This window comes from Calliopsis andreniformis, chromosome 2 (genome assembly GCF_051401765.1).
Source record: "Calliopsis andreniformis isolate RMS-2024a chromosome 2, iyCalAndr_principal, whole genome shotgun sequence".
Taxonomy (NCBI): domain Eukaryota; kingdom Metazoa; phylum Arthropoda; class Insecta; order Hymenoptera; family Andrenidae; genus Calliopsis; species Calliopsis andreniformis.
In genome coordinates, this window is record NC_135063.1 from 9,641,083 (window position 1) to 9,666,849 (window position 25,767).

At 36.5% G+C, this 25,767-nt stretch overlaps 1 protein-coding gene across 1 annotated transcript in view; it reads right to left on the minus strand.

Annotated features, from left to right (window-relative positions):
• Unc-13-4a (BAI1 associated protein 3) overlaps positions 1–25,767 on the minus strand; it is an 88,812-nt gene that overhangs the window by 44,078 nt on the left and 18,967 nt on the right. Inside the window, exons 2-3 of the mRNA XM_076390034.1 lie at positions 10,814–11,417; positions 9,090–9,337 (exon numbers count right to left, since the gene is read on the minus strand). Of these exons, the coding sequence (XP_076246149.1) occupies positions 9,090–9,337; positions 10,814–11,011 (446 nt within the window). The 5' untranslated portion in view covers positions 11,012–11,417. The remainder of the gene's footprint in view (positions 1–9,089; positions 9,338–10,813; positions 11,418–25,767) is intronic.

Consider the following 25,767-nt stretch of genomic DNA (forward strand, 5'->3'; position numbering starts at 1 on the left):
TCGTGAGTTCTAAAACGAAACTCCCTTAAGCACTTTAGTATTACTTAACAGCGCTTCCTACTTTCCTTCGTTTTATTTCCTTCCTAAAATTCCTGAAGTATCTGTTGCTGGTTCAACGCGTTTTATTATCAAATTATTTGAAGCAAATTTTTCTCTAATATTTGCGGTCTGTATAATCCATTGGCTTTGCCTTTAGAAAGCAAAATTTTACCTATAGGTAATAACTAGCAATAAAAATTGTCTACAGTGGAAATAAAAAATTATTCCTCTCGTTTCATGATAGTTGTCAGATTAAAACTCAATAGTTCCTAGGTGTGATCCAAAGAGACCTGAATCCCCTCGTTCAGGATATAACTTTGCATGAAAGTATCGATTTCAATTTCTTTTACTCATTTAAAACTATCACTTCTCTTCTTCACAGTTCTTATGGGGATCTCGAAGCCATCCAATCAAGTTCAAACCTACTTGCATCATGCTTCATTCCATTTCTAGTGTCTGATTAAAGATGCCTCGCTCCACAAGCAGAGAATTACATCGCAAAGAACCATTTGCTTTCTCATCACCTGTCCTTCTTTTCGTTCGTGCTCCTGGGCTTCCCTTCTGACGACGATGCTGCTTTATGTGTCGTCGTAGCGACGGTAACGAGACTTTTATTTAGGGATTCATTGCGATGCCTTTATGCGATCCTCTTCGTCTCCTATTGTTCCTCTCCCCTCACTTGCACGCTTCTCCTCTTCTTCCCATCACTTTGTCATCTTGCCTTCCTGAATTTCCCTCTTTCACAGCGTCAAGTTCACCGATAATCCACGTGAATTCACGCGAGAAGGAATTCCTTTTTCTTCTGATCGTCTCGACACGAGAAGTCAAGGTATGCAACGTTATCACCTGGAACCAGTTACCTCTATTGGCGATCCACTCACGCAACTTCCTTTCCAGTTAAGTTCGAAGTAGAAAGAAACTCGGCGATGGGAAATAAAGCGTTTGCTTGGCGGTAAATAAGTAGGCGTGCGTTGAACTGTGGAGGGCTTGTTGCGTGGAGCGTTTCCGTGAAGGATCGATACGAAAGTTTCTTATCGATTGGAATAAATTGTAGATAATAGTTTTTTGATGGATCGTTGTTGCAGCTTTCTCATGTAGGTATATTTAGAATTATGGTAACTGAGAATCACTTCTTCGAGAGTCCAGTAATTTTACAGTAAATTTAACAGCTTCGTGTGTGTGCATAGGAAGACGAATGCTCGTGGTTGGTATTATTTATCAACGTATGACGTTGAAGAATGTTGGAAAAGAAAGTGAGTCGTTATTTAATCTAAGATATTCATAAACGTGATCGAGCACAGTTTGCCTCGGTTCTTGACTTTTAAAGCACGACGTGCAACAAAGGACATGGTGCTGTAACAAGAGCTTTAAACTTCGCTTTAGGGAAAGACAAAGTATCATGTCAAAAGCTTCCAGAAAATAGTTTATAAAAAGATAGAGCGCTACATCAACGGATCCTAACTTTTACAAAGTCTAGATATACAGTATCATATTATGGAAGCTGTGGTAGAAGTAGCGTGCACCTTCGATGCATCATATTTTTATATTATATTCAGCCCCAAAACTCTCGTAATTAGAATTATGAAGCAACAGGTAATAAATTTCAATTTAAATATAATCCATTATCATCTCAGAAATTTAATTCAGTATTTACTCGAGATCCACTTTCTTCTTAGCTGTTTGATGTGTCGTCGGTTATATTATTGAAATCATTCGCAAAGTAATAATTCTATTTTAAATAAAAGTAATTGAGAAAAAGTTTCCTCCCTTTTCAGATTAATATTTCAGTAAGTGCACTTCTTTATATTTTAACGAAAATTATTTAAATCATTAATATTTCCTCTAATTTCTTTCTGTAATCAGAGTTCTTTCTCCTCTTAATTTACTGTAATTTAAAATTTGTTGGTCAATGTTGAATTTTATTCACTATACTGTGACTTGAATGAATTCGTTAAAAACTGCTTTCACTCCACATCGCGAGTTGTTTTTCCTTTAAGCAGACCGCTAAAAATAACGACCCTAATGGCAGGCTGTACATATCATCAATCATTACAGCAGGATCCCCGCTGATCGTCGTCGAGTTTTATTAGACTGCACCTGCTGCGCTTAATTTTATTTCCGTGGCCCGAGTGGATTGCGTCGCGAATGGTCTTTTACGTTCTCCTCAGCGATACTTCCGCGGTTGCCAAGATGTTCTTCATTAAACTTAAGTAACTAGATAAATCTCTGTATCCAATCTCCATGCACGAACAGGGTTTTACAACGCGTCACTAATTTACGAGGATAAAGTAAATCCATCGCTCCTGCGAGTCAACGTTACTCGATGTAACAGCGTTAGAAACATCACTGAAATGTGTTCGATTAATCCGAAAGAAAATTTCAATGTTCCCCACTGTACAAGAAATAGCGTAATTTTACGAAGAAGGATACAAATGTCCTCTTATAAAAAGTGGCGTCCAAAATTTGCATTTCTATTTCGTAAAACTCACGCTTTCCTATTTTTCTCTGCGAAGAATATTACCTACAATCAGGGTGGAATACTTTGAAGGAGATTGAACGTAGCTCAGTAATTATAAACAAAAGTGAAGAAGAATATTTAAATTATTCCCATTTTTCCTGCAACTCTGTTTCCCCTATAAATCATATTTCGTTGAAAATTACGTATTTCACGATGAATAACTAACTCAGATTTAAATTTCAAAGTTTCATCATTTCAAGTGTCAGGAAGAACTACTAATTAACTTCTCGTCTTCACAACTTGTTAGAAATTCGCCTATATCTTAATGAGATCGGAAAAAGAGATACTAGAGTTATCCAATTTCTATCGTAACTAAACCTACATCTAGACTGAAGTGTTTCGAAACAGGAGACCAAAGATCAATCCAGGAGTCTCACAATCATTAGCGTCATTAGGAACCTTTAAATTAGTCTTCCCCTCGACGACGCCCTGTGATCTCGTTTATGTCTTAATCAAACCGAATGAAAGGGAATGCAGGGGTGCGATCAAGCGAGAAACGAAGCAATAATTATCGATTCGAGGAGGCACGAAGGTCCTTCGAAGGTCCTCTCGGAAGTTCTCTTCAGAGGATGTCCCATCAATTTCTTTTCTTCGAAACTCTTTCATTAGATATAGCTTGCTCGTTTATATTTTCAGATCTCGAGCTCGCCTCTGCCACGGCGACGTTTGATTTCTCGCTGTGCACCGTGTTATTCGCGGCTTCATCGACGGCTGCGTTATCGACCAAAGGCTTCTGGCAAATTTAGAAAGAAACATCAGATCCCCGCGCACGATTCCAATTTATTTTACCAATACTGATTTCATCCCTGCCTGTCGGGAAATATAAAAGGGGGCTCCTTTCAGGCGAACTGCGCAAACACCTGTTATGTAGTCTTGTACAATGCGAATCTCCTTCACAACGACAGACTCCGAGGGGACAGAGGAGTGGGGCTCACTTGGGACTTCGATCAACCGTGCAATGCTGCAACAATCTCTTTCGAGGATACTACTTTCGATCTCGGGGAATAACAATGAAAGGGAATTCGTTAAGCTCTCGCGGATCACTGGATGCTATAGCATTTGTAGCTTCTGGAAACAAAGGGAGAACGTTTTAATATTTACGCGGAAAGGTAGATTTGTGGATCAGGAAGTGATTATCTTGCATTCAATGCAAGTAATAACTACGACTTGAAAATCGTTAAAATATCAAAATTTCAAATTTATGAATTCTTAAACTTTCAAATATTTAAATTTCCTAGTTCTCACGTTTTCAAATTTCTATGTGTCGTAATTTTGAAATTTTGAAATTTTAAAGCCTTAAATTTCAAGTATTTTCAAATATTTGAATATTGCTACTTTTACAATTAATGTTTTTCTGTCTTAAATCTTTTAATTTCTGCAAGACCTTAAGATTCTAGAATTCCCAATATCTTCCACTTATCTCTTTTTATTTCGTAGATACTGCAGGAAATTAAACTTCCTGGAGCTTAAGAAATTCCTTCGACAATAATATCGTTAATCGATAAAAATTTCCTCGAGCATAAAAATATACATAGATATACATATTGGGAATAGATTCGTTCGTCGTTAAGCGGAAAGCCAGAAAGTTTTGCGAGCAGCGAAATATCCGATGTTAGTTTAGAGTTAGCTACGTGTTACGAATTCCTGCACGAAAGGTGTTACACGCGAGGAATCGTACAGCTTGATTATACCCTCCCAAAAGACAGCCAATTCGAAGCATCGCAGACGCTTCTCCCGATTCAGTAAGAAAGATGACTTCGAGATTCTGTGACGTCTCTAGGGATGTCCTCGAGGGCTGCGTGCTTGCAAACTGGAATCTCACAGTCACGGTAACTCGAGAAATATAAATATTCTGGGCAGATATCTCCCCATAACTTAATAGCAATCTCAAAATAAGAAGAGGTTAGCCTTCTATATGTCTCCCTTAACAATAACATCTAGTCGATATCAGGTGAATCTAGTATTTATAAATGTTATTATAGAAATAAGGGGATGATGATGTATGATTTTTAGTGATTCTATTTCTTAGAGATTTTTTTAGTTTTCTATTTAGTTTCTTTATTTAAATTTGTAGAATTCTATGTTTATATACGGGGTGGCCCATTTCTAGGAATTTTTAAGTAACTTATAGAATTTAGGAAGTGAAATTAAGATAAAGGATTTAACTATTATTTTTTCTCATGACAAATGTATTATACAGTAAATTAAGAAATAATTGCCTCGAAATCTTCGTAGGGGTGGAAAACGTGACATAGCATATTATATATATTTCATAAATCTCTAATAATCCTAAATTACCTAGCTGAATTACAAACATTCAAGTCATGGTGGATATGCCACCCTAGTTCCGTCCCTAACGAGGTTTGAAAGAGCTAATGCATCTTTAATTCAGCCACGGTGCCCCCTTGATTTAATGAAATCCTCGGTACATAAATCTAATAGGACAGAAGATCACGAAACCTTGTTTGAAGTTTGCAAAACGTGGCCAATTCTAAATTGGCATTGAATATTCCAAAGTTATTACCACTCGGCCAACAATTAAACTAACTCGGCACAGCTTAAGGGAGACTATTGGAATATCTGGAGATTACTTGCATGGAAATCTTGGAAAAGGATTACGTGCAGCATCCCTCGATTGAAATCGATTTCGATACCGCAAGAAAGACGCTCAAACTTGGACTGTCAGTTTGCTCGGAAAAGTTTCTGCCCTTACTCAGTCGCGTAATATATTTCCATGGCGGGGTGTATTTGAAAACACGTGGTGCGTTCTGTTTTATTTGATACTTGAGCAGCATCAAGAAAGAGCAGACCAATGGAATCCACGTTTAGTGAATATCAATTCGTGACGTCTGTCGAGACCTGTGAGAAGGTGGAACGCATATAGGAACAAAAGTTAAGGTTGCGATATGAATTTTAATAAATTGAAGGTATCGTGAAGTCTCTTATTAAGATAAACATTTGCATGTAAAATATAGGAAATGATAGACAAGATTTGGGTCCTTTTCAATTGAGTCCATTGGTTTGTGTACTGACAATAGACTCCTGGAATTGTATTTGAATCATTGTTAGACTACGAGACTGAAATCGTTTTGTCAGGGTATAATAGAAAAATCCATAGTTCCCGAGTAAAACAGCTTTACTAAAGTGTGTAGTAGCTGAATGGAGAGAAACTGTTCGACAAGTTAAGATCATTAATATAATAAACAATAGAACAGCAAGTAAACATTTCGTGGCTAAACATTGTTGAGTGAGCTAAACACAGAGACAAATAATAAGATTTGATGTGCAATAGCTTTAAGGGAGGATATTAAGAACAAACTCAAATTAACGTGAAGCTGACTGATTGCGAGATTTTACTGTAAATTTCTCAGCTTATGTACATTTTATCCAGAGGAAGAGATTCTATTCAATCTAGTTACATTTGTTTGACTGAGTATTCAGGTCATCCTCTTTAAACTTGTTGATCAGAAAGCTGTAAAGAAGATAGATTTGTGAGAGAATCAGAGTTCTGAGCTGTTTCAAAGGTTTTCTTTTTGGCAGTAGATCTGTATGTATGTGAAACTGCTTATAAACAATTTAAATAATTTTGAGGATAAGCTCACTCTAGAAGCTACCTTTCTTATTAAATTATAGCAGTAATAATAAAGAAATAATTTTCTGGAGTGGATTATCCTTATAATATATCTGAACACGGAAGAATGTTGGTAGGTTATCGGTAGGAAATCTAAAATATAATGATGTTTGTGGCAACACTATGCTAGTAAAGATGTTGAACGAGAAAACGATACAAATCTGTTTATTCCATGTTTCATTTTTCCCTCGCGTGAGCGAACCTCGTAGCTTACGCTGGTTCTCTTTTTACGTATGCATAGTATGATTGTATGTTGCACGATTGAAACGTCAGATTTAATCATTGTTTTCTGCCATCCTTAAATATTTTTTGAAATTCCAACACAATTTAATTCATTTTTCCACCCTTCCTATTCTATTTCTAAAAATATATCTACATATAAATATTGTATTGTTTTACTGTATTTTTAAAAAATAAGAATTACATTGAACTGTACTGTAGTCATTCGAAGTTTATGACGTACAGATTATTGTATAGCCAAATAGCTCTATCTACGCAATCAGAAGCTCCTCGACACGTACATACATATGTATGTATTTCAATGAGTGAGGCATGGGAAATTTCGATTTTAGTTATGGCTCATTCAGTGGACAATTTTGCTCGACTTCCAGAAATGAAACAAATCATATAGCAAAAAATGTATTTATAAAAGGTATATAGAACAAAATGTACACGTAGGTTTAGGAAAGTATTTTTCTAAAAATAGTTTCAAAATATTTCAATGATGAAATTATCGTTCATAGGATCTATGAATTATCTTCAGACAGTTTCTGACGTCAAAGTTCAAGGAAGTACTTAAAGCAGATTATTTCCCTGCAATTCAGACGATTACGACGCGATAGCTCTGATAATTCGAGTTCATCGACATTCTAAGAATCTTGAGATCTCGAAGGTGTTAGAGGTTCCCGTGGAGCTCATTAAAATTTCCTGCGCATAGTGTCCACTTATCATCGGAACTGATAATTGAACTCGTAGCTTCCTGTCCCTTTTCTCTCTTCCCATCGATCGTGTCGATTTATTTGTATCTCACAGTTATTGAGTTGAACAAGGGCATATTAATAACAACGGCAATAAAATGTCAGCATTCTCCGAGTCTACTATGAAACATTTATTGTATATATTGTACTTGTGATATTGCTGTCCCCGCTTTTCGCTAAATCACTTCTCGTAATTTATAGGATAGGATTCAAAAAATAAAGAACATTAGAAGTTGAAAGAGGACTGTTACTAATTTTATGTATATTGGAAAGTTTTAAGCTCCTTAAAGAAATCGTAGTTTTTGTTGTACTGCTTTAGAATATGTCTGACTAGGGAGGAGTCATTTCCACTTAAATTCGAGAGTATACTACTTGCCTTCACCAAACTAGTAGAACAGATCAATAATTACTGAATCTTTGTTTTGTGTTACCGAACAGACTCTCTAACTACTTCACCCTCGTAAAAAGTCTGTCATGTAACAATTTTAATTAACTTTGATAAAAAAAATTCGTACACGGTTCTATGAATACAATCCCCAAAAAAACGTATCAAGAGTTCTGAAAAATAACAAGATAAAATAAAACTATTTTCATCTATCTGCACACTATATCTGAATGACGTGTTTTCAATCAATCCAAGGCGATTTTTATGCTTCGATGTTCGTTGCGTTTCAATCAATCTATTTACTCGAAAAATATTTATCGTCGAATTTTGAAACTCAATGCTTCTGGTATCCGAAACTGAATGGCTTCGTTTTATTACAAATTTCCTCGTTGAATACAAATAAAAGACCGTCGCAGCATCCAATATTGATCGCATTATGACTGCCCTGTGATCGTAAACAATTCAAAAGATAGATATTTGAGGCTTGACTGAATCCAATAAAGCGGCGACGCTGCGTGAATCTAAATATGCAAATGAAATATTCATGAGGGTATCACGAGGCGAAAGACCGAATAAAAATGCACTTATTATCCGATGTATAAACAATGCCTACAATATTTTATGCTGAATATTTACGGTATGTACAGAGAGAATGGTATCTCAAAGCAATGTAACATAACGTATCGAGTTCTTTTGGACAAACTCTCACGATATGCCCAAAATTTCGTTCATGAGCGTTTGATTCAAATTCTCGAACAGTCTGTTCAAACACACTACGCCGTTGGTTGAGTTAATTAAAGTGACCTTAGGCAAACGGGATTAGTATGGTTAATTGGAAAGCTTAGCGCAACTTGGGAACAAACAGATTAAACTATCAATGTGTAGTTTGGCAGAGGAAGACTGCCGCTTCCCAGTGAACGTTATTCGAGATTAATTGAGGCATACCGACAGCAATTCAGTTTCTTCGACGTACAATTTTCCAGCGTTGCAGTAAACGGGATATTAATTATTTTATGTTGGTTTATTTATATTCCGTACCCTTCTTTCTTTAAAAAGAATATCAAAGTTAGCGCAATCGGGATCTCAAGTTTCCCCTTCGATAGTGCTTTGTAGCTGCTCTTGAATTGTTTTAAACTATTGCGAAATTTCAAGCTTATAGAGAGCATATTGTCGATGGAAACTCAATAGACGAAGGAAACTTCATAATGAAAGCTTGTTGAGTTTCGTTCAGCTTTCATCTTCCACATTTCTATTTGTTGAAATCAATTTATTGCCTGGTTAATTCAATAAAAATTACTCTAATTATTCAGGAAGCTGAACGAGTCTCATCGACACTTTTAGATCCCCATCGTACGACTCCTGTGCTTCAGCTTATTACCTCTTGAACGCTGCAAGCTTTATTCAGAAAATATTTTTCCCTCTCGAAAGTGAAAACCTTTTCAACAGCTTTCTCCTTCAAACTCGGTGGTCTCGAGTACAAGTCTCAGCGACACGCCGACAAATGACACGCTCAAACGTATTTGAAAGAGCCCTACTCACCCGGAGGTGGCCTGTATGTCGACTTCCGGCCAAGAGGGTCTCCTCCTGCAGAACATCAAAGGCGGTCGATCGGCGGATCCGGTGCTCCTACGAAAAGAACCGACCCTGCGGGGCGACGTGCTGCCCGATGCACTTCCGGCAGCGGGATGCACTGTCAACCCTGGAGAGGAAGTGCACTCCAGGGTTCGTCTACGCGTTGACAATGTGCGTCCATGGGAGGAGGCCACCGTACCTGGCGGTGGTACCACCTGAAACAGGGCAAGGTTTAATTAAAAACGGACACCAAGAATTTTATATTTTTCTCAAAATTAGCATCGATACTTCCTTTGCTTCGATGACAGGCGATGGTAACTTGTTAGGGAATTAAAAATGAGAGAGAAAAATTATATTCAATAGTATTATTGAAGTATCAATACCTCAGTTAATTCTTAATCAAATAATTCAACTTTCTTGTATTTCGAAATAAGTTAAGAGAAAATGATCAAAAATTTGTAAAATAGTAGAGAGAAGTTTTTTGAGAAAAATTACTATGGTACCTATTCTGCAAATTTATATAGTGAAGAAGAAGATTTTAATGATGCTGAATAGATACTCATGAAAAGACTTCCATCAACGTTTTCAGAAGTGCCAAGAACGCAGACCAATTGTATATTGTTAACAGAGGACTACTTTGAAGAGTGTTGTTAGTGTCGAGGTTCTCTGTACCAAAGCTTTCATTCTAAGCAACAATTCTTAGCATCCTCGGATCATCCTCGTCAACCGACATCCAGATCGAAGTAATTACCTCTCGAGTAAGTTCCCTTCTTCAGGGATTAAGACGGTCTGGAGCTCAAGTTCTCGCAGGAAATCTTTTCGCGTCGCTGCATCTCGAAACGGAAATAAACAAGAAGAAATGCCTGCAGACACCCTCCGCTTCGTTCTCTGTTTTATTCGCGAGGGAGATTTGTGGAAGCTGCTACTGGAGGGTGTATTTTATAGACTGTTTAGGAGTTCTGAGGAGAGCGCTGTCGATCGTAGCAATATCGTTTGGGAAACTTTATGATCAATTAAAGTCTCTGTTTTCACTTCTTTACGAGAGGATTTCACTTCTATTGGTTTCGCCTGAAGAAACGAATGGTCCCTTGCAGAAATTCATTTTTGTTTGGGATAGTTTCTTCTCTTGTAATTTATATTTTACTGTTTCACAAACAGATACACTCATATATTATGCGGAAAAGAGAAGTCTAGACTGTCAAAGGACCGACTCAGCATGTTCATTATAATGCCATAAATGACGAATACATTACAAAGCGAGCAAATTTGAAATTACAAAACTTTAGAATTTATCCTATTTTACATTTTGTTTTAAACGAGTAGAAATTGATTTGAAAAAGGGGTTGTGAAATTATTTGAACGAAAAGACAATCATAGAAACTAATAAACGAACATGAGAACTTATGTATCTGCAAATATACCTATTAATTTCTTTAGAAGTAAAATAATCTTCAGTGAAATTATTTAGGGGATGATCTAATATACTTAATAACCCTCAAATAAGTTACAGATAATTTACAATAAAAAGCTAAGAACAAACACTCTCCTCTCGCTCAAAAATCCCTAATTAATAAAATACTCCTTCTCACCTGACCCAAGTAACCACAACGCCTCCGCAACATCCCCACAAAATCCCTCCGAAAAAGCGACTAAAACGTTCTCTCTGCATTTAACGCAGGTTTCAATCTCACCTTGGGGTAACCATGAGGGGTCGATTGTTGCGCGGTGGAGTTCGTGTTGGTCGTCCCGGTTACGCTTCCGGTGGAGCCGCTTCTTCCGGTCGTACTGGAAGTCGAGTCCTCTCGACTGAACGAGAACCTCTTCGGGCTCAGGCTCAGGCTCGCGACGCTGTCGCTCACGTACTGTTGCAACGAGTTGAAGAAGCTCATTGTCGATGTGCTCGTCGTTCGGGTTTGAATCGCTCTCGACGATCTAAATGGAATGCTGCCGCGTAAGGGCGAGGGCAATTGTCATCGTTTTTCTTCCCGCGCGTCGCCGTCCTCCGGGAGCTTTGGGGCTTCTGCTTCGCGGCAAGTTTACGCGCATCGATCTCGAAGCAACGGGGTGGATTGGCTCGGTGATACGGAGAGGATAGCACCTCGACCTCGAGAACTTTCACGGTTCTTTACGTCACGGTATCGATTCTGCCCTAGAGCCATTTGCAATTTTGTTACTTTCTTCCTGCCCGATTGCCGCGGTCCCTCGTGGAACTTAAGTCATCGCCCGCTGACTGCCACCTTAAGCCCTGGCCATCCTCCTCGGGCGGGACGCGTTCCCAACTTGTGCTGGTATCATCTGCGAAAGGAGAAAACTCTGTCAGTGATAAGCGATGGATAAATTCGATACGTGATGTCAATTGGGGAAATATTTCTCGATTTTTCTCACGAGTCCCCTCTTTTTTTTCTTTCGTGAATTGCTTGATGGGAATGTGTAATTCCTGGTGGTGCGTTCAAGTGTTCTCTAGATGAAAATTCTGCAATTTGATCAGTGATTTCTAATTTACTTTTTTCTTACTTTACTTTACTTATTTGTAATCTGTCTAGTTTGTTTCAATTTTATTCGGTGTCAAGTTAGAATTTATTTTATACTCAATTTCACTGCTTTGATCATTGTTATCAACTTTCTGTGATATAAAAAATGCAAGGGACATGACGCAGCAAAGTGGATAACTTTGTCACGGTCAGAGCACTCAAATTAAATGGTTCAAAGTTGTTTAAAGAAAACTTCTATGAATGGCGGCTGTTTATTAAGCAGTAACCTTCAATCGAATTGACAGTAAAACCCTAAACGTATTTTCGCTTTTGGAACGCCTGTGGATAGCCGATTGGTTTGCAGGACGGATTTAGAGGTTTAGGAAAATGGAAACTGTATCCTATTACAATCTCATTGCGGTTCGGTCAAATATTTCGATACATTCTCGTTCAATCGAATGAAATTAGAAACAGGATTCATCACTGACGTTAACATTATTGATATCATTGGAATTTTGTGTCGCAAAGCTCGTTACAATTTCATATTATAATTTTACTTAGGATATAAATTATTGATCAATTTTGACAGACGAAGCGAAATAAAATTTTACACATAGAATAGCCGATCTCTGACTATGCAGTCTGTTCTTCAATCCTTCAAAATCACTCCGTCTGTGAGTTTCTGGCAAGAATAGCCGAAAGTAGCTTTCAAACGTCACTTCAAATTTTATATTGACCTGAATTGTATTTTCCTCGAAAATGAAAAGAATGGCGAAAAGCTGCATGGAATGAGAAATGCAGAATAGTGAGTTTTATTTAGTTTCAGATTTTTCCTATACAATTCGGGGAATTTTTGAAAAAATATTTCACTTCTTTTCCTTCTCCATTATAGCTCGATTGCGTTTCGACGAAAAATGAGACTCGAGCGCTGAACATTTCGCTGCAATTATTCAGGGTTTCAGCCCCCAATTTTTCCATCGATCGATAAGGCTAAATTCCGCGCTAACTCGAAGATAGTTGGCTCATAATTTCGACCAAGGTGTAGTAATTAGCATCTAGCGCTTGTCAGACCTGGATTCTTTGCTTACCCCTCACCCTTCGCCGCCGTCTCAACCCTTCACCAGCCAATTTTCCTCCCGAGGCTGTTACCATCCTCAAATTCTCCTCAGTTCTGTTGACAGTTTTGTAAACAGGGTAGCCGCAAGACTCGCGCAACAATTTCACAACTTCACCGAACCAAAATCCACTAGCTCGTCACGATCTCTCCTACTGACACGTTGCAACCCCGACGACACTCTACCACCACGATTAATTAACAGTTTAATCGATACCGCTTCGAGATCGACGACGCTACTACTGCTTCATCGCGATATTGGTTTCTCTAGAGTCTTGAGAGTCTGATAAATGGGGTTTTGTTGACCATCGTTTGCGTCAAGAATGGAGATTTATTGAACTTTGATGTAACCTCCGTCTTTTCTACTTTGGGGGTGACATGGTAATACGTTGACTGCCGCTTTATACTAGCGACATGTTTTATTGTATCTTCGACAGCGATCTTAATCGCAATAAAGGAAAGTTACTTTTTATCAATTCACTTTTCATGAATTAAAATAGAATGAAACTTAAAAAACTTGTAAATTTCTAACACAGAAAAATCCTGTAGTATTTTTGCACAGTCATAAGCATTTGAAAATGCGACTTAAAATTTTCCAGCAATCCATCAATTCAACAACAAAGTTCAAAATTGATAATAGGAAACCTGATAATGAAGACAACAAAAAGACATTGCTTCAGTTTTCATTAAGCAGAACCATGGAACTTAAAACGAGCCATGTACAAAACAGACTTGAAAGACGAAATGCAATTTGTTTACCGTCAACTTCGAAATACTGAAATACCTAGTCGTGCTATAATAGAGTCAACTGCATTAAAACTTCCTCCAACGACTTCATGTACCATTAAGTTCCGTTAGCATTAGATTTAGATTACCGAAAGGGGGTAAGAAAAGAGCCAGTGAATGGAGTTTTTGTTTCAAATGGATTGTGTGAAGAATAAAACGAGCGAGAAATACAGCAAAATTCAAGCGATAATAAGATTCTGGTATAATAATTGTCTTCAACAAAGTTTCAGATTGTTATCGATGAAAGTAGCATTTCAGTGGCGCCCATCCCTTCCGATTCCCATCGTTTCTACCTCCTTGCGATATCCTAGAGCAATAATTGCCTCAGGAGCTCGTTTCCTGCAAGCCGTATCCTGCCGTGAGTTTTACAAATTTATCACACAACAGGGGACGCTAAACAACGACGAGGAGGAACGATACCGAGGGTAGATTGAAGGCTTTTCTCTCGAATCCAATTCTATACTCCCCTTTTCGATTATGTTATAATAAGAACAGAGGAATATAATGCAATTTATGATTTCGGTGTATTTGTTTTATATTGCATCTCTTTATGTCGATATTTAATTGTTAAATCAGATCTTCCAAGCTTGCAATTCCTTATGTTATGTGGAAAATAAGGCATTGCATTTGCAAATTTTTCTACTTTGCGATTTCAATAGAGATTTCACAACATTAAATAAACATTGAAAATTGAAAATCCGATCTAATGACTTTTGGTTACCTAAACATAAATGAGCTCCTAAGAAATACAGTAGAATGTTATTCCTCCCTAATTTTCACGAGTCAGCTAATCTTCCTAAAGCTAATCTTCCACCCACACATAGAAACGATATTTTTAATTTGAATAAACACGATCAAGAGATTGTACCCGAATAGTTAAGCCAGATGTAATCCTATTTTGCCTAATTCTGCATACAAATCCTTAGTACAAACCAACATCCATTATTGTTTAGCGAACTGTGCATTGTAATCGCTGAATCATTTATTTTCGACGTACTCACATACGTCATTAATTTTTCTCTCCGAAACAATTTGTGCCCCTTATCTCTCGATAAGAGAGATTGATCACGTGAGATTGATCACACGACTGATCACATGAGAAATTTGTACGCTTCAGTAAAATTGTTCAGTCGACCTCTTCATTGATATTTTGTAAGACTTTTTTCTAGAAACTTTAATATTTTCTTAATGTTCCTCTTCGTTATATTTTAGACAATAACCCTGGAAATTTTTCAGGTTAAAATATTCTTTCGCGGAAGACAAATGCCATTAATTAACGTTCCCACTCTGAAATTCACTTATTTATCCAAACAACAGCCTCTCTTATAACTCATTCTTCATTAATGAAATTACAACCACCCGTTGAAACGAGGTTTGCTTTTCATCATTAAATTGAACGAAAATTGATCGTGACACCGTAACTAGGAAGTAGAATACTTCTATCAGAAAAGCTACTCGTTTCTACGTGAATAAATAGAACTTTATAGCAAGATAGAATTAGCAGTAAGCTCTATTAAAATTTCCTCTCGTTCCTTAAGCTTGTACACTTCAACTGAATTTCCATCTTTACTTCATTTATTTATAACGACTCAGTTCAGTAAATTAAACGAAATGAAATTAATCAATACAATATCAATTAATGTCAATCACTCACACCACATAAATGCCATAAAAGGACACTAATTCTACCACGTCTTGGACAGTTGATCAAACTCTTCGTCCCCCATCACTTCCAAACGAGTTCAAGTGTTACTTCTACAAGCAAGAAAGGACTATCGTCGATTCTCCAAATGCGAGAAACTTCATCAGGAATTCCACGAAATTGCGTATCCTCCCCTCGACCTTGTCTCGTGCCAACGAAAATTGATCGATAGGCGGAACTGAGGGCACGACAGGTGGCCAGGCTCGTTCGACCTCTCCTGAGGAATTTCTTCTGCCAAAAATGTCGTGGATATATGTCGAGAGTGGAGCAAAAGACGGGCGCGGTCGTGATGTTTGCGAAACAGTTCAAAGGGACGCTTCGGAGCCACGACAGCCTAAGATTCCTGCAGCCGCGGTACAAGCTGAACAATGGGGATAAAACAAGACGAGAGGGCGTAGGTTTTTCTTCGGTCTTGCGCCAGCCAATTTCATTAGGCGTGCCAACTTCCCCCTGTTTTCTTGCTCCTCGGCGTTTCGCTTATGATAGCTTTGCGTTTCGAGCGAATTTACCTTCTCTCTTTCTTTTTCTGTCGACTAGACCCCACTCAATTTCCGTTGTTTAACAGCCGCGTGTTTCCTGAGCGGCGCGGATTACGCGATTCAAAGGATTTTCCATTAAATGCATGAATGTGGTGCGACTAAAACTTCACGTTATTTCGGAGTTTTTAACGGAGAGTTTACCTCGTGGAATGAATTGAAGGTATTTTTTTAATTTGTCTGGATGGGTGAGTCGGTCTTTAGTGGTAAATTAACCCTGCTGTATGGATGAAGTAATTATTATATGTACATGTAAGGAAGAATTTCTAATTATATTATTCAAATATTCAAATATTGAAATTTTCAAATATTCAAATGTTGAAATATTCAAATATTCAAATTTTCAAATTCTCAAATTTTCAAACTTTCAAATATTCAAATTTTCAAATTTTCAAATTTTCAAATTCTCAAATTCTCAAATTCTCAAATTTTCAAATTCTCAAATTCTCAAATATTCAAATATTCAAATATTCAAATTTTCAAATATCCAAATATTCAAATATATAAATATTCAAACATTCAGGTGTTCAAATATTCCAATATTCAGATATTTTGGAACGAAGCATTTGTTTTAATTATTGCCATTGCTTATGCAATTAAGTATCAAAGACCAATTTAAGTAGCCCAAATTAATTTTAATAATTTCCTTTATACTAATTTATCCAGTTGCCTCGTTTCCCTTAAATAAACTCAATAGCGCACTGGAAATTTCTTTGATATTATTAATTGAATTCATTAAGCGTATGTATTACAAATCCTACGTATTTTCCGAGAGCCTGTAAAATACAATAATTACTGGAGCCCAGTTGGAGGTCGAGTTGGAATTTGCGGAAAATGCAATATTAAATCGATGGCCTATATACCAACAAAACGCGTTGTAAAATATTTAACTCATCTACATGCGCCAATTAATTACGAACTTCAAGGTAGGCATAAAAGTTTATAATACCTGGAAAACAGCTTTGTATAATTTTCGATTAAAACTTATACGACCTGCCCATCAAAATATAATATTAAATAGTACTTGTGTATGTCAATTTTCAGACATGGAAATACGGAAATATCCAAATAGATGGAATGAATTCAGCAATTAAGTGAATATTACAATAAGATCGTATTGCAATTTAAATGGTGATGTAGGAATATCGACATACTATCGACGATATTATTAATTTCAAATAGACTATTTGCTTCAAATACATGGAGATTAAAAACTAAAATTTCGATATTTAAAGTGAGTTTCATACTGCACAACGTCTTTGACGGTTTAATGAAAATTGCGTTATATCGCGTACATGTATTCCAGGATTTATTTTTCGTTTTAAGCAACAGGTAATTCGAAAGCGTCGTTTCAAAAAATTTTATCTGAATAACCTCGGGAACTGGGAGCAGTGTGTGTTACTTGCACATTGCATGTGCTGTTTTCAATTAATATTCGCTCTGAATAGATTAAATTCGCGAGTTTCTAGCAAAAATTATACAAACTCTGCATACGTACTGCACAAATTCGGTTGAAGGTATCTAACTAACGATTTGTTTTAATGTAACTACATTTGCCTATCTTCAGATAATGATTTATCCAATTCGAAGTGTCTCGACGCATAATTCGTAATTAACTCCAAGTCAATTACAAATTTAATTAACGTGCTGGCACTGTACACACGTTTTCACGCCTTGAACATCGGCCTAAGTCTGTGAATTTTACACGGGAACTTCGCTGTGTACGATAACTTTCGAAGCGAGATAACTGTCTTCCCGTCGCAATCACTCTGAAACTTGTTAATTAACATCTCAAAAAGGGTTTACACTTCGCTTACGATGCCGAATGAGAACGAACGAAGAATTCGTAGAGTGTATCCATAAATAAATCATTTCTGTTACTTTCTCAACGAAACATAGCCAGTATGACTTTCAGAGAAAATGGTCATTGAGATGATTAAATTCTCTAGACATGGAAGAATTACAGTCGAAATTGTTAAAAGAAAAATTTGAGTAAAATTAAATTACATAGGCACTGTTCAAGATATATATCAAAATATTGAAATTATATACAGAGTAGTAATTATTAAATAAGGTATCTAAACTATAAATTAAAATAGTATATCATAATCAGAATAACTTAATTAAATTATTTGCAGAAGTATCTTTGATAATAATTTTCTACCATAATTTCAACACAAATAATTTCGATATTACAATTGATGCTTTTGGAGTGTGTCTTATAAGCAACAGCATCTCCACAAGATGATATCCAAAAAAGTAATAGAATTTTATGTCGTCACTGTATATCGTTGGTGATACAACTTATCTGAATTTTCATTAGGAATTTCTTCTGTAAACACAATTGAATAACAATTTCTGAAGCTATAAAGGAAGTAATAACGGAAGTTTTATTCCAACAGAAAAGCCTTACAGAAAACGTGAGAATATTCCAAGTTACTTGAATCGAAATTTATGTAAATATTACGGCACTTCAGTCATCGCATACCAGATTCAACTTTTGCCAATAAATCCCGCTGAGAATACGAGATCAAGAGTCTGATTTATGATTTCCTTGCGTGCGATGTGAAAAATGTTCTGCGAACCGTAAGGGTTGCTAGAATTTCAGGTAGGGCTATAATATTCGCTATTTAATGAAGACTCTTTAGAAACGAAACTGGTACACGATGCAATTAAAAAGATTAAAGAGAAATCAAGGAAGACTGCATGTATTAAATTCGAAATTTTTGCAGTCTGTATATTATTATATGTATGTATGTAGATAGTACAAAATCTACACGTGTTGTCGACATCCAGTTTCACAGCGCTGCTCATCAATCATTCTACAAACTTCTTCAGAAATAACTAACCAAAGTTTAGCAGCTTGTTCTACCGCGTTGACGGTAAGAGAAGGTAATTTAGTCATATATCTTGAAAAATTTCTTTTTAAGCAGAAACTGTTCTAACACGTAGTAAAGTTTAGCGGGAATGCCGAGGAAGAAGTTTTATAGGCACCTGATCTTCAACTTGGACTTGTTATGTACTCTAAGAGAATTTTTAAATTTGAATCTAAATTTGAACTCCTTTCTCCTTGCTTGGAGAAACATGGCTCAAATCAGCGATAAAACACTGTGCTAGTGTTGGTCATTGCTCTCAGAGTTTATTACTAATTCTTTTCTCTTCTCACTGTGTGGAAAAAAAAGATTTCATTAGTGATTCGTTCTTCCATAAAAGTACAGCCAATTAAATCGTTATCTTTATGACACGAGAAATGATCCTTACGTGCTGAAAGCCTCATTTCTCAAATTTTATATTCGAAAGTGGAATTACTTACGGTTTCTAGATGAAAGTCGTGAAGAACGGATTTGTGTTAAAGAAATTTGTATATCAATCAGGATCATTATAAGAGATACACTGAAATACAAAATATACAACTTACAATTATAACAATATTTTAATGGTAGTAATGGTATTTAATGCAAGTAGATAAATGTAGGTTATACAGACTAGAATAAAGAAAGAAAGATTCATCGAAGAGAAATGGAGTATAATCAATCGTGCGAGGCAATGTACTGATAAGACTGACCAAATCAATGGATAGTCTCATAAAAATGACTAGATAACACTTCACATGTATAACAGCCTATGTGCATATGCATTTTTGATCCGTGAGTCGCACATTTTAAGGGAATATACTTGTTTTAAGTGGCAGATTTTTTCTAGAAGCAAGTTCTGAACAAGTATTTCCTGCTGGGAAAATACTTTCGTCTCGACATGGAGTCAATATCGAAAATATAGGTCGGATAATGTAAACGTGCTTTTAGATGTTCTACCATCTATAGCATCGCTACATGCTGCGAACATAGTGTACCGAAGAAGGAAAAAGGAGGACTACACTGGCTACATAATGGTCTGGAGCAGCACGTACTGTTTCTTATCTCCTTTATAATACTTCCCACTCAGAGGACAATGCTTTACTTCCATCGGTATAGATTATCAAAAAATATTATACTACTTTATGACATTACTTTAAATTCCACGTGAGAATTGAAAACTTCAGTTTCTTCAAATGCATTTCTAATTTTGAGAAGAAATTATTAGCAAAATATAAAAAAAAAATAACTAAAAATGTCGGTTTATATTATTCAATTTTATATTGTCTGTATTAACACTATGATTCAAACTTTCATTTTTATTTAAAAATATTTATTATACTCCGATAAATATAAAAATTGTTTATTCACGTAACTTTAAGTCCACTATACTAGCTAGGATTTAAACATTACAAATTATTCTCAGAACAAAATCCAATTTTAATGCGAATTTTCGTATTTTTACTTTTCCATTAATAATTCGATCAATTCTCTGTTCTCTCTATCGTTCTATAAATCCTTCAGAATTTCCCGAATTAATTCCAAAATTATGATATCTTTAATCGAGTGCTGTTCATCCAGGCAGGAACAATGGATAAGCAGAAATTGGTGAAAAATTCTAGCATGTACGCGTTGAGCGAGATTCGGCTAGAGGATTGAACGCGTCATTAATGATTGGCTTTATTCAAGCAGGAAATTACATTTGCCACGGGAATCTCGTTGAACCGTTGCCTCGATTCTGGTAGTACGACGCGCGATGCTGTTGAAACGAGTCGTTTCACTGAGTCGTGGGTGTGCAGGGCTATCGCAACCTGGAATTACAGCGAAACTCCGTTTTTATCAACTCTTTTCATTCACGAAATACCCACCATGCATCCGACTGAATGGGCTCATATTTTTCGCGACAGGAGATTAAAAGGAGCTGAAACTGTCGCGTGTAACCCGACGCAGCTTTTTTGCAGAAATATTTGTACACGAAAGCAATTTTGTTCAGAAAAAAGGAACGTGCAAACAGTATTTGACCAAAGTTACGTGTTTGCAGCGCAGTTGCGAATACGGGCAGGGCACCAGTGAAATCAATAAAAGAGTTTGTACACGGAAATAGGTTAATAAACAATCTCGTTAAGCGTACTCGAGCCATCCAACCACGGAGCACTGTTAACTGACACAAATTTGTTTTCTTGATTTACCGAGGTTATTTACGCTTAGCATTTGCTAGGCTGTCACGTGCCACTAGATTTTTATTGGTACATATCGTGTATCTTCAATCCACTGTTACAATTTTTCAATTTCCACTGTATTCTCCAATTTCGTCTAACGACTGTTCGTTTCGATATCAACTATTATGTAGAGGGTGGTCGACGACAGGTGTTGTCGATATGCTAGAATAAGATGAAAATCAGGAATGATGAGATTGTATTTGCAGCTTCGTTTCAGAGTTTAAAAACTCTGAAATTCATGCTCATTCTTTTTGCACGTGTAATAAAATGTACTTGTTGCGATTTCATTGTAAGACGTTGATGAAGACTAAGGCGCATTTTCATTTCCCTCGACTCCATGGAGTCCTTTCATCCTCGATAATCATTTGACGCAGATTGCTTTCGATGTGTTCGTGACATGACTTTAATGAGGTAATACAGGGCAATAATAAGGTAGGTGCGATCAAAGTATCATTAACGAGTATCGAGCTGCATGCTCCTGGAAAATTGCGTTCCACACGAACGCTTTGCATCGGTGACACGCCTATCGGTGACGCGACCCAGAAGTTGCTTCATTCGTGATACACAGCTGCGAAACAGTTGTACATACAATAGAGGATCCTCTGCACGAAGTATCGCTCTGCGCTTCTGCAGGCACGTGTTGCTTCGAACATGCCTGTGAAGTGGAATGTTTGAAAGAAATTCTGCTCGTATTCGATGGCCATTGTTTGTTTCATCCTTTGCGTACTTGTTTTCCTATGGTTTATTATTACAATTGTGCGAGATGTTTGATATAGTATATCACTCTACGCGAGAAAACTAGCAAATTAAAAATATTGAATTTTCATTTAATTGCGTGGAATATTTTTCATTTTCAATTTTGACGAATATTTTTTCAGTTAAATAGAATATTAGAATGATAATGATGAGTATAGTTCAGAAGTCACACTGTTTCTAATAAAAATAGTTCACTTTCAGGGTTAATTTTTTTGGACATTTTAAACTGTATTTCATATTATTTTACAAGTTTCAAATTAATGAAATTTTACTCATAAGTGATATGTATTTGAACAGTGTACAGAGTCTAAAGGGTCGAATTTGATAATCGTCGCAAAATCCCAGCTGCCTTGAACTGGTACAAAATTCGCTAAGTCTGCACTGACAACTAGATCCTACATGTACTCGCAAATTTTCGCTAAGTCCTGCGTAGTCTGGTCCAAAGTCCAGCCTTTCATAACGACATTATGTTCACCAAGCTAAGCTTAGCGAGATCTGGTGAAACACATCAGGGCAGAGCTGAGTAATACAGAATCTGCTTGAATCTGGCAGTGCTCAGTGGGGTCCCATCAAATCCTGGCCAACTAACCGTGTTTAGGGTTTAGGACGTTCATCGAAATTCTATTCCACTAGTTATCGATGAAATTCTCCGTAGTGAAATTAGGTGTTACCAAATTCAACGAAACTTGACTTCAACGGTATTTGTGTCTATTAGTTCCTGCCCCCTTATGATATCTGGTTTCACCTCAAATTGTGTATTATATATGCATACACCACAGGGTTCTACATGGTACTGTTCAGTCTTTGGCAAATCTACTGTTTCAATCGATATTCAACCTAACATAACGCAAATGGCTAGTTCTAGCATTCCAGTAAACCCTCTATCTACCTGTATACTAGCGTCTGATCAAAGACGGTGTAGTTCTCCTTGTTCCATTCGAGCAAACTCATTATTTGAAAGGCAACCACATTGTATCTACTGGGTAGAATTCTAGGTCAGGTTTACAAAGCTTTGTAGAGTTCCTGGATATTTGTCAACATTTAAAGCAATCTAAAAGGATCGCTCTGTACTATTGAAATTGCCCCAACATGTTCATGAATGGTATTTAATTGACATAATAACTGTCCTAACTCTTTCCTAGTCACTTCGATATAATTAATCTCGTAAAACGTGATACTGCGCTAATGATGTGACTATTAACTTACAGCAGCCCAATTTGTTTCGCTTATCACGTATGTGGCTGTGTATATGGCTTCGAATAAAATCCGTAGTGTTCTCTCGATCTGACACAACGTTGCCCTCGTAAATAACTAATGCAGCAATTGGACTGAAATGGGACACACGCGATTTAAAGCACACCGAATTTTCAACTCTCACGTACTCGATAATTCTAGTTTAATCCAACTACTCTCCAATCAATTAACCAGCGGATCTCTGTCTCTCTTTCTAGTGGTCGTAACATCATAATAACTCTGTCGTTATTACTTCATCTTTTATTGTGACGTTACATTAAAGCTGTACATATTTCAGTTCTCAAAATATATGCAACATTAATCCTTGAATAATACTAAACCTGCATATTTGATTTTCCATTATTAATAACTGATCAAAAGAATTTTTTTCAGAGTCCAAGAAAATTCGATCATGAAAGGGTTAAATTTCTATTTTTCTTCATTTGTGTTCCAACATGTTGTGGACATATAGTATGTGTCTATTAATTGTAATTACTTCTTCAGACCTCTGTGTTCTCTTCTTTACACGTCACAATAGATTTTAACAGCTGAATAAATTTCACACCCCTTCTTCTCTTATCTATTTGCATGTTTACCTCCTAGAATTTGCGTACTCGTACGAACATTGTACTAGCTTCCGTTTCCTTTAGACTGTGACAGGGTACACTTGCTTGTTTACTTGTTTACCAATGGAAAATAGAAGAGCTCTGTCGACAACCTGTATTTCTCTAAAACATGCTGGAGTAATGGAGCTATGAGGGCCTAACTTCTGAGAGAGAGGAACAAGTGTGAATGCTAAGTTATTCGGACCAATTTGTGGCGTAGGATACATTTTCGATATAATTTATATTTTTAAAAAATAACATGGTAGATGCAAAGTCTATAAGAGTCTGTAAGATGATACTAACGTTTCAGTATATGGTTCTTTTTATATTACGCTATCTGGCATATTAAGTTATCTAGCGAAATGTGCTACTATGGCTGAATTGTATTCAGAAATTTGTCTCCCGCTATAAACTCGTCAGTAAGATGTGAGCTTACAAGGTCGTTCTAAATAATCGTTCGAGTTATTGCCACAGGTTGTTTTTTATTTCTCGTCTCTGTTTTACGTGTTCCTTTCTCGCGAGGACAAAAAGAAGAAAAGTTCACGAGTTTATGGTACCTCTCTGCCTTTCGCGATGTCCTCCTTTAGAGCAAGGCTCGCAAGAGAACGTGAAGAGCATGGTATTTTTAACAAGATTTTCTACTTGACTTTATTTCATTATTTGGCTTCCAGCTATCACGTGTTCCACAGGATGCTTGCCTTTCTTTTTCCCCTTGTCAAACTGTGACTCGCTTCGTTCCTGTTTTTCCTCGCAGCAGTGCACGGTGGGACTAGGAAAATTTTGAAACGTAATGCGATATTCGAGAGAACAGTGATTATGCCTTACAAAGCCACAGAGGGGATACAATGTTCCTTTGATGCACGAAATACTTGTGAGTAAAATAATTAAATTTTTTCTGCGCTCCACGGTTTCAAATTTCACTGAATGTTTTATCACCTGGTCTTTTCTGAATGCTTCAAAAACTTTGATAAGAATCACTAGAAGCTTAATGAACGTCCGAGTATCGAGCGAAATTAATGCAAACGATACCTGATAAAGCTAAACCCCATCGTTGAAGTGTAACTGGGGTCCCCTTACCAGGAAGTTTCGTGTGATGTTATCTCTCTCGACTGCGTCTGATCTAGATATGAAATTCGAGCTCTGATAGGAGGCGTACTTTAGAAAGTTTCCATCGTCACGAATTGTTTCGCGTTTTATTCTCATGGGCTACTTTTAAAACTAAATTGCAGCAATTCTACCAATAATTAATAGGTATTACTTATGTTTCTCAAGTTTTATTGTATTTATAAAATTGCAAACTTTCGTATAATTAAAAAAACTAATATCCTTACTTTTTTGTAGATTTATTCAGTGTCAAATCATTATAGTAAATATTTTGACTCTTCGGTATTCTCACTCTGAGCTTCTTCATCATTTGAAGTAGTGATGGACCTGCGTTCAATTCATTATACAATGAATCAAGGATAGGACCAGTACACTAAATCTGATGATTAAAAGCAACGACGCAATTAATTTCTCAAATACCTCACTTACAGAAGAAATTTCTTTCCTTCCTTTTGATGTTATCTGCCCTACATTCATATGAACAGATGTGTTATGGAACTTTGGATGCATAATACCATGCTTCTGATAACAGTAAAAAGTTATGAGATGAAATTTTAGTTTGATGTAGAAGGGGATAGCAAATGAACTAAGACTGAATTTAATACTCGAGAAGATTTCAAAAGCTTTCATTGTAACTTTTGAAGAATTAAAGTGAAAAACGAAAGAAAAAAACGAATCACGTTCAACTGTCACAAAGAATTACCTTAATTTTTACTGTGATTTTAAAGTTAGACGCTTGGAGAACCGTAAAAAGTAAATTCTAGGGAGGACATCTCCAGGAAAGAAGTACCAACGAAACTTAAATGACGAACCGAGTTCTACGCTTGCTCAATTAAAGTAAAACCAGGTAAAACTACGAATCAAGTAATATGAACCTGCTACAAATCCATCCTGTAGCAGCAAACTTCATAAATCATGAAGAAAATCTAATATTAACTTCAGCTCCTGTTTTTTCAGTTATCTGCTGATCAAATGTACTACCATTAAGAGAACCCACAATCCAAAAAATATAAAAAATAATCAATCACCACTTTTTATGATCAGTCAGAATTTGATTGAAATCATTTCGATGGTTTCATAAGAAAATGGGTTCAGCAATGTTCCACATGGATAGAGCTCAACCATAAGTTCTTTTAATCAGCATATCAAAACATAAAATCTCTTTCACAGTGCAAGCTTTTTCAAGTGACTAACTTTTTCCACGAAACAACTGGCTTTAACATTTACCACGTCTCGAACAATACTCATTTTCATAAAAAGCCATGAA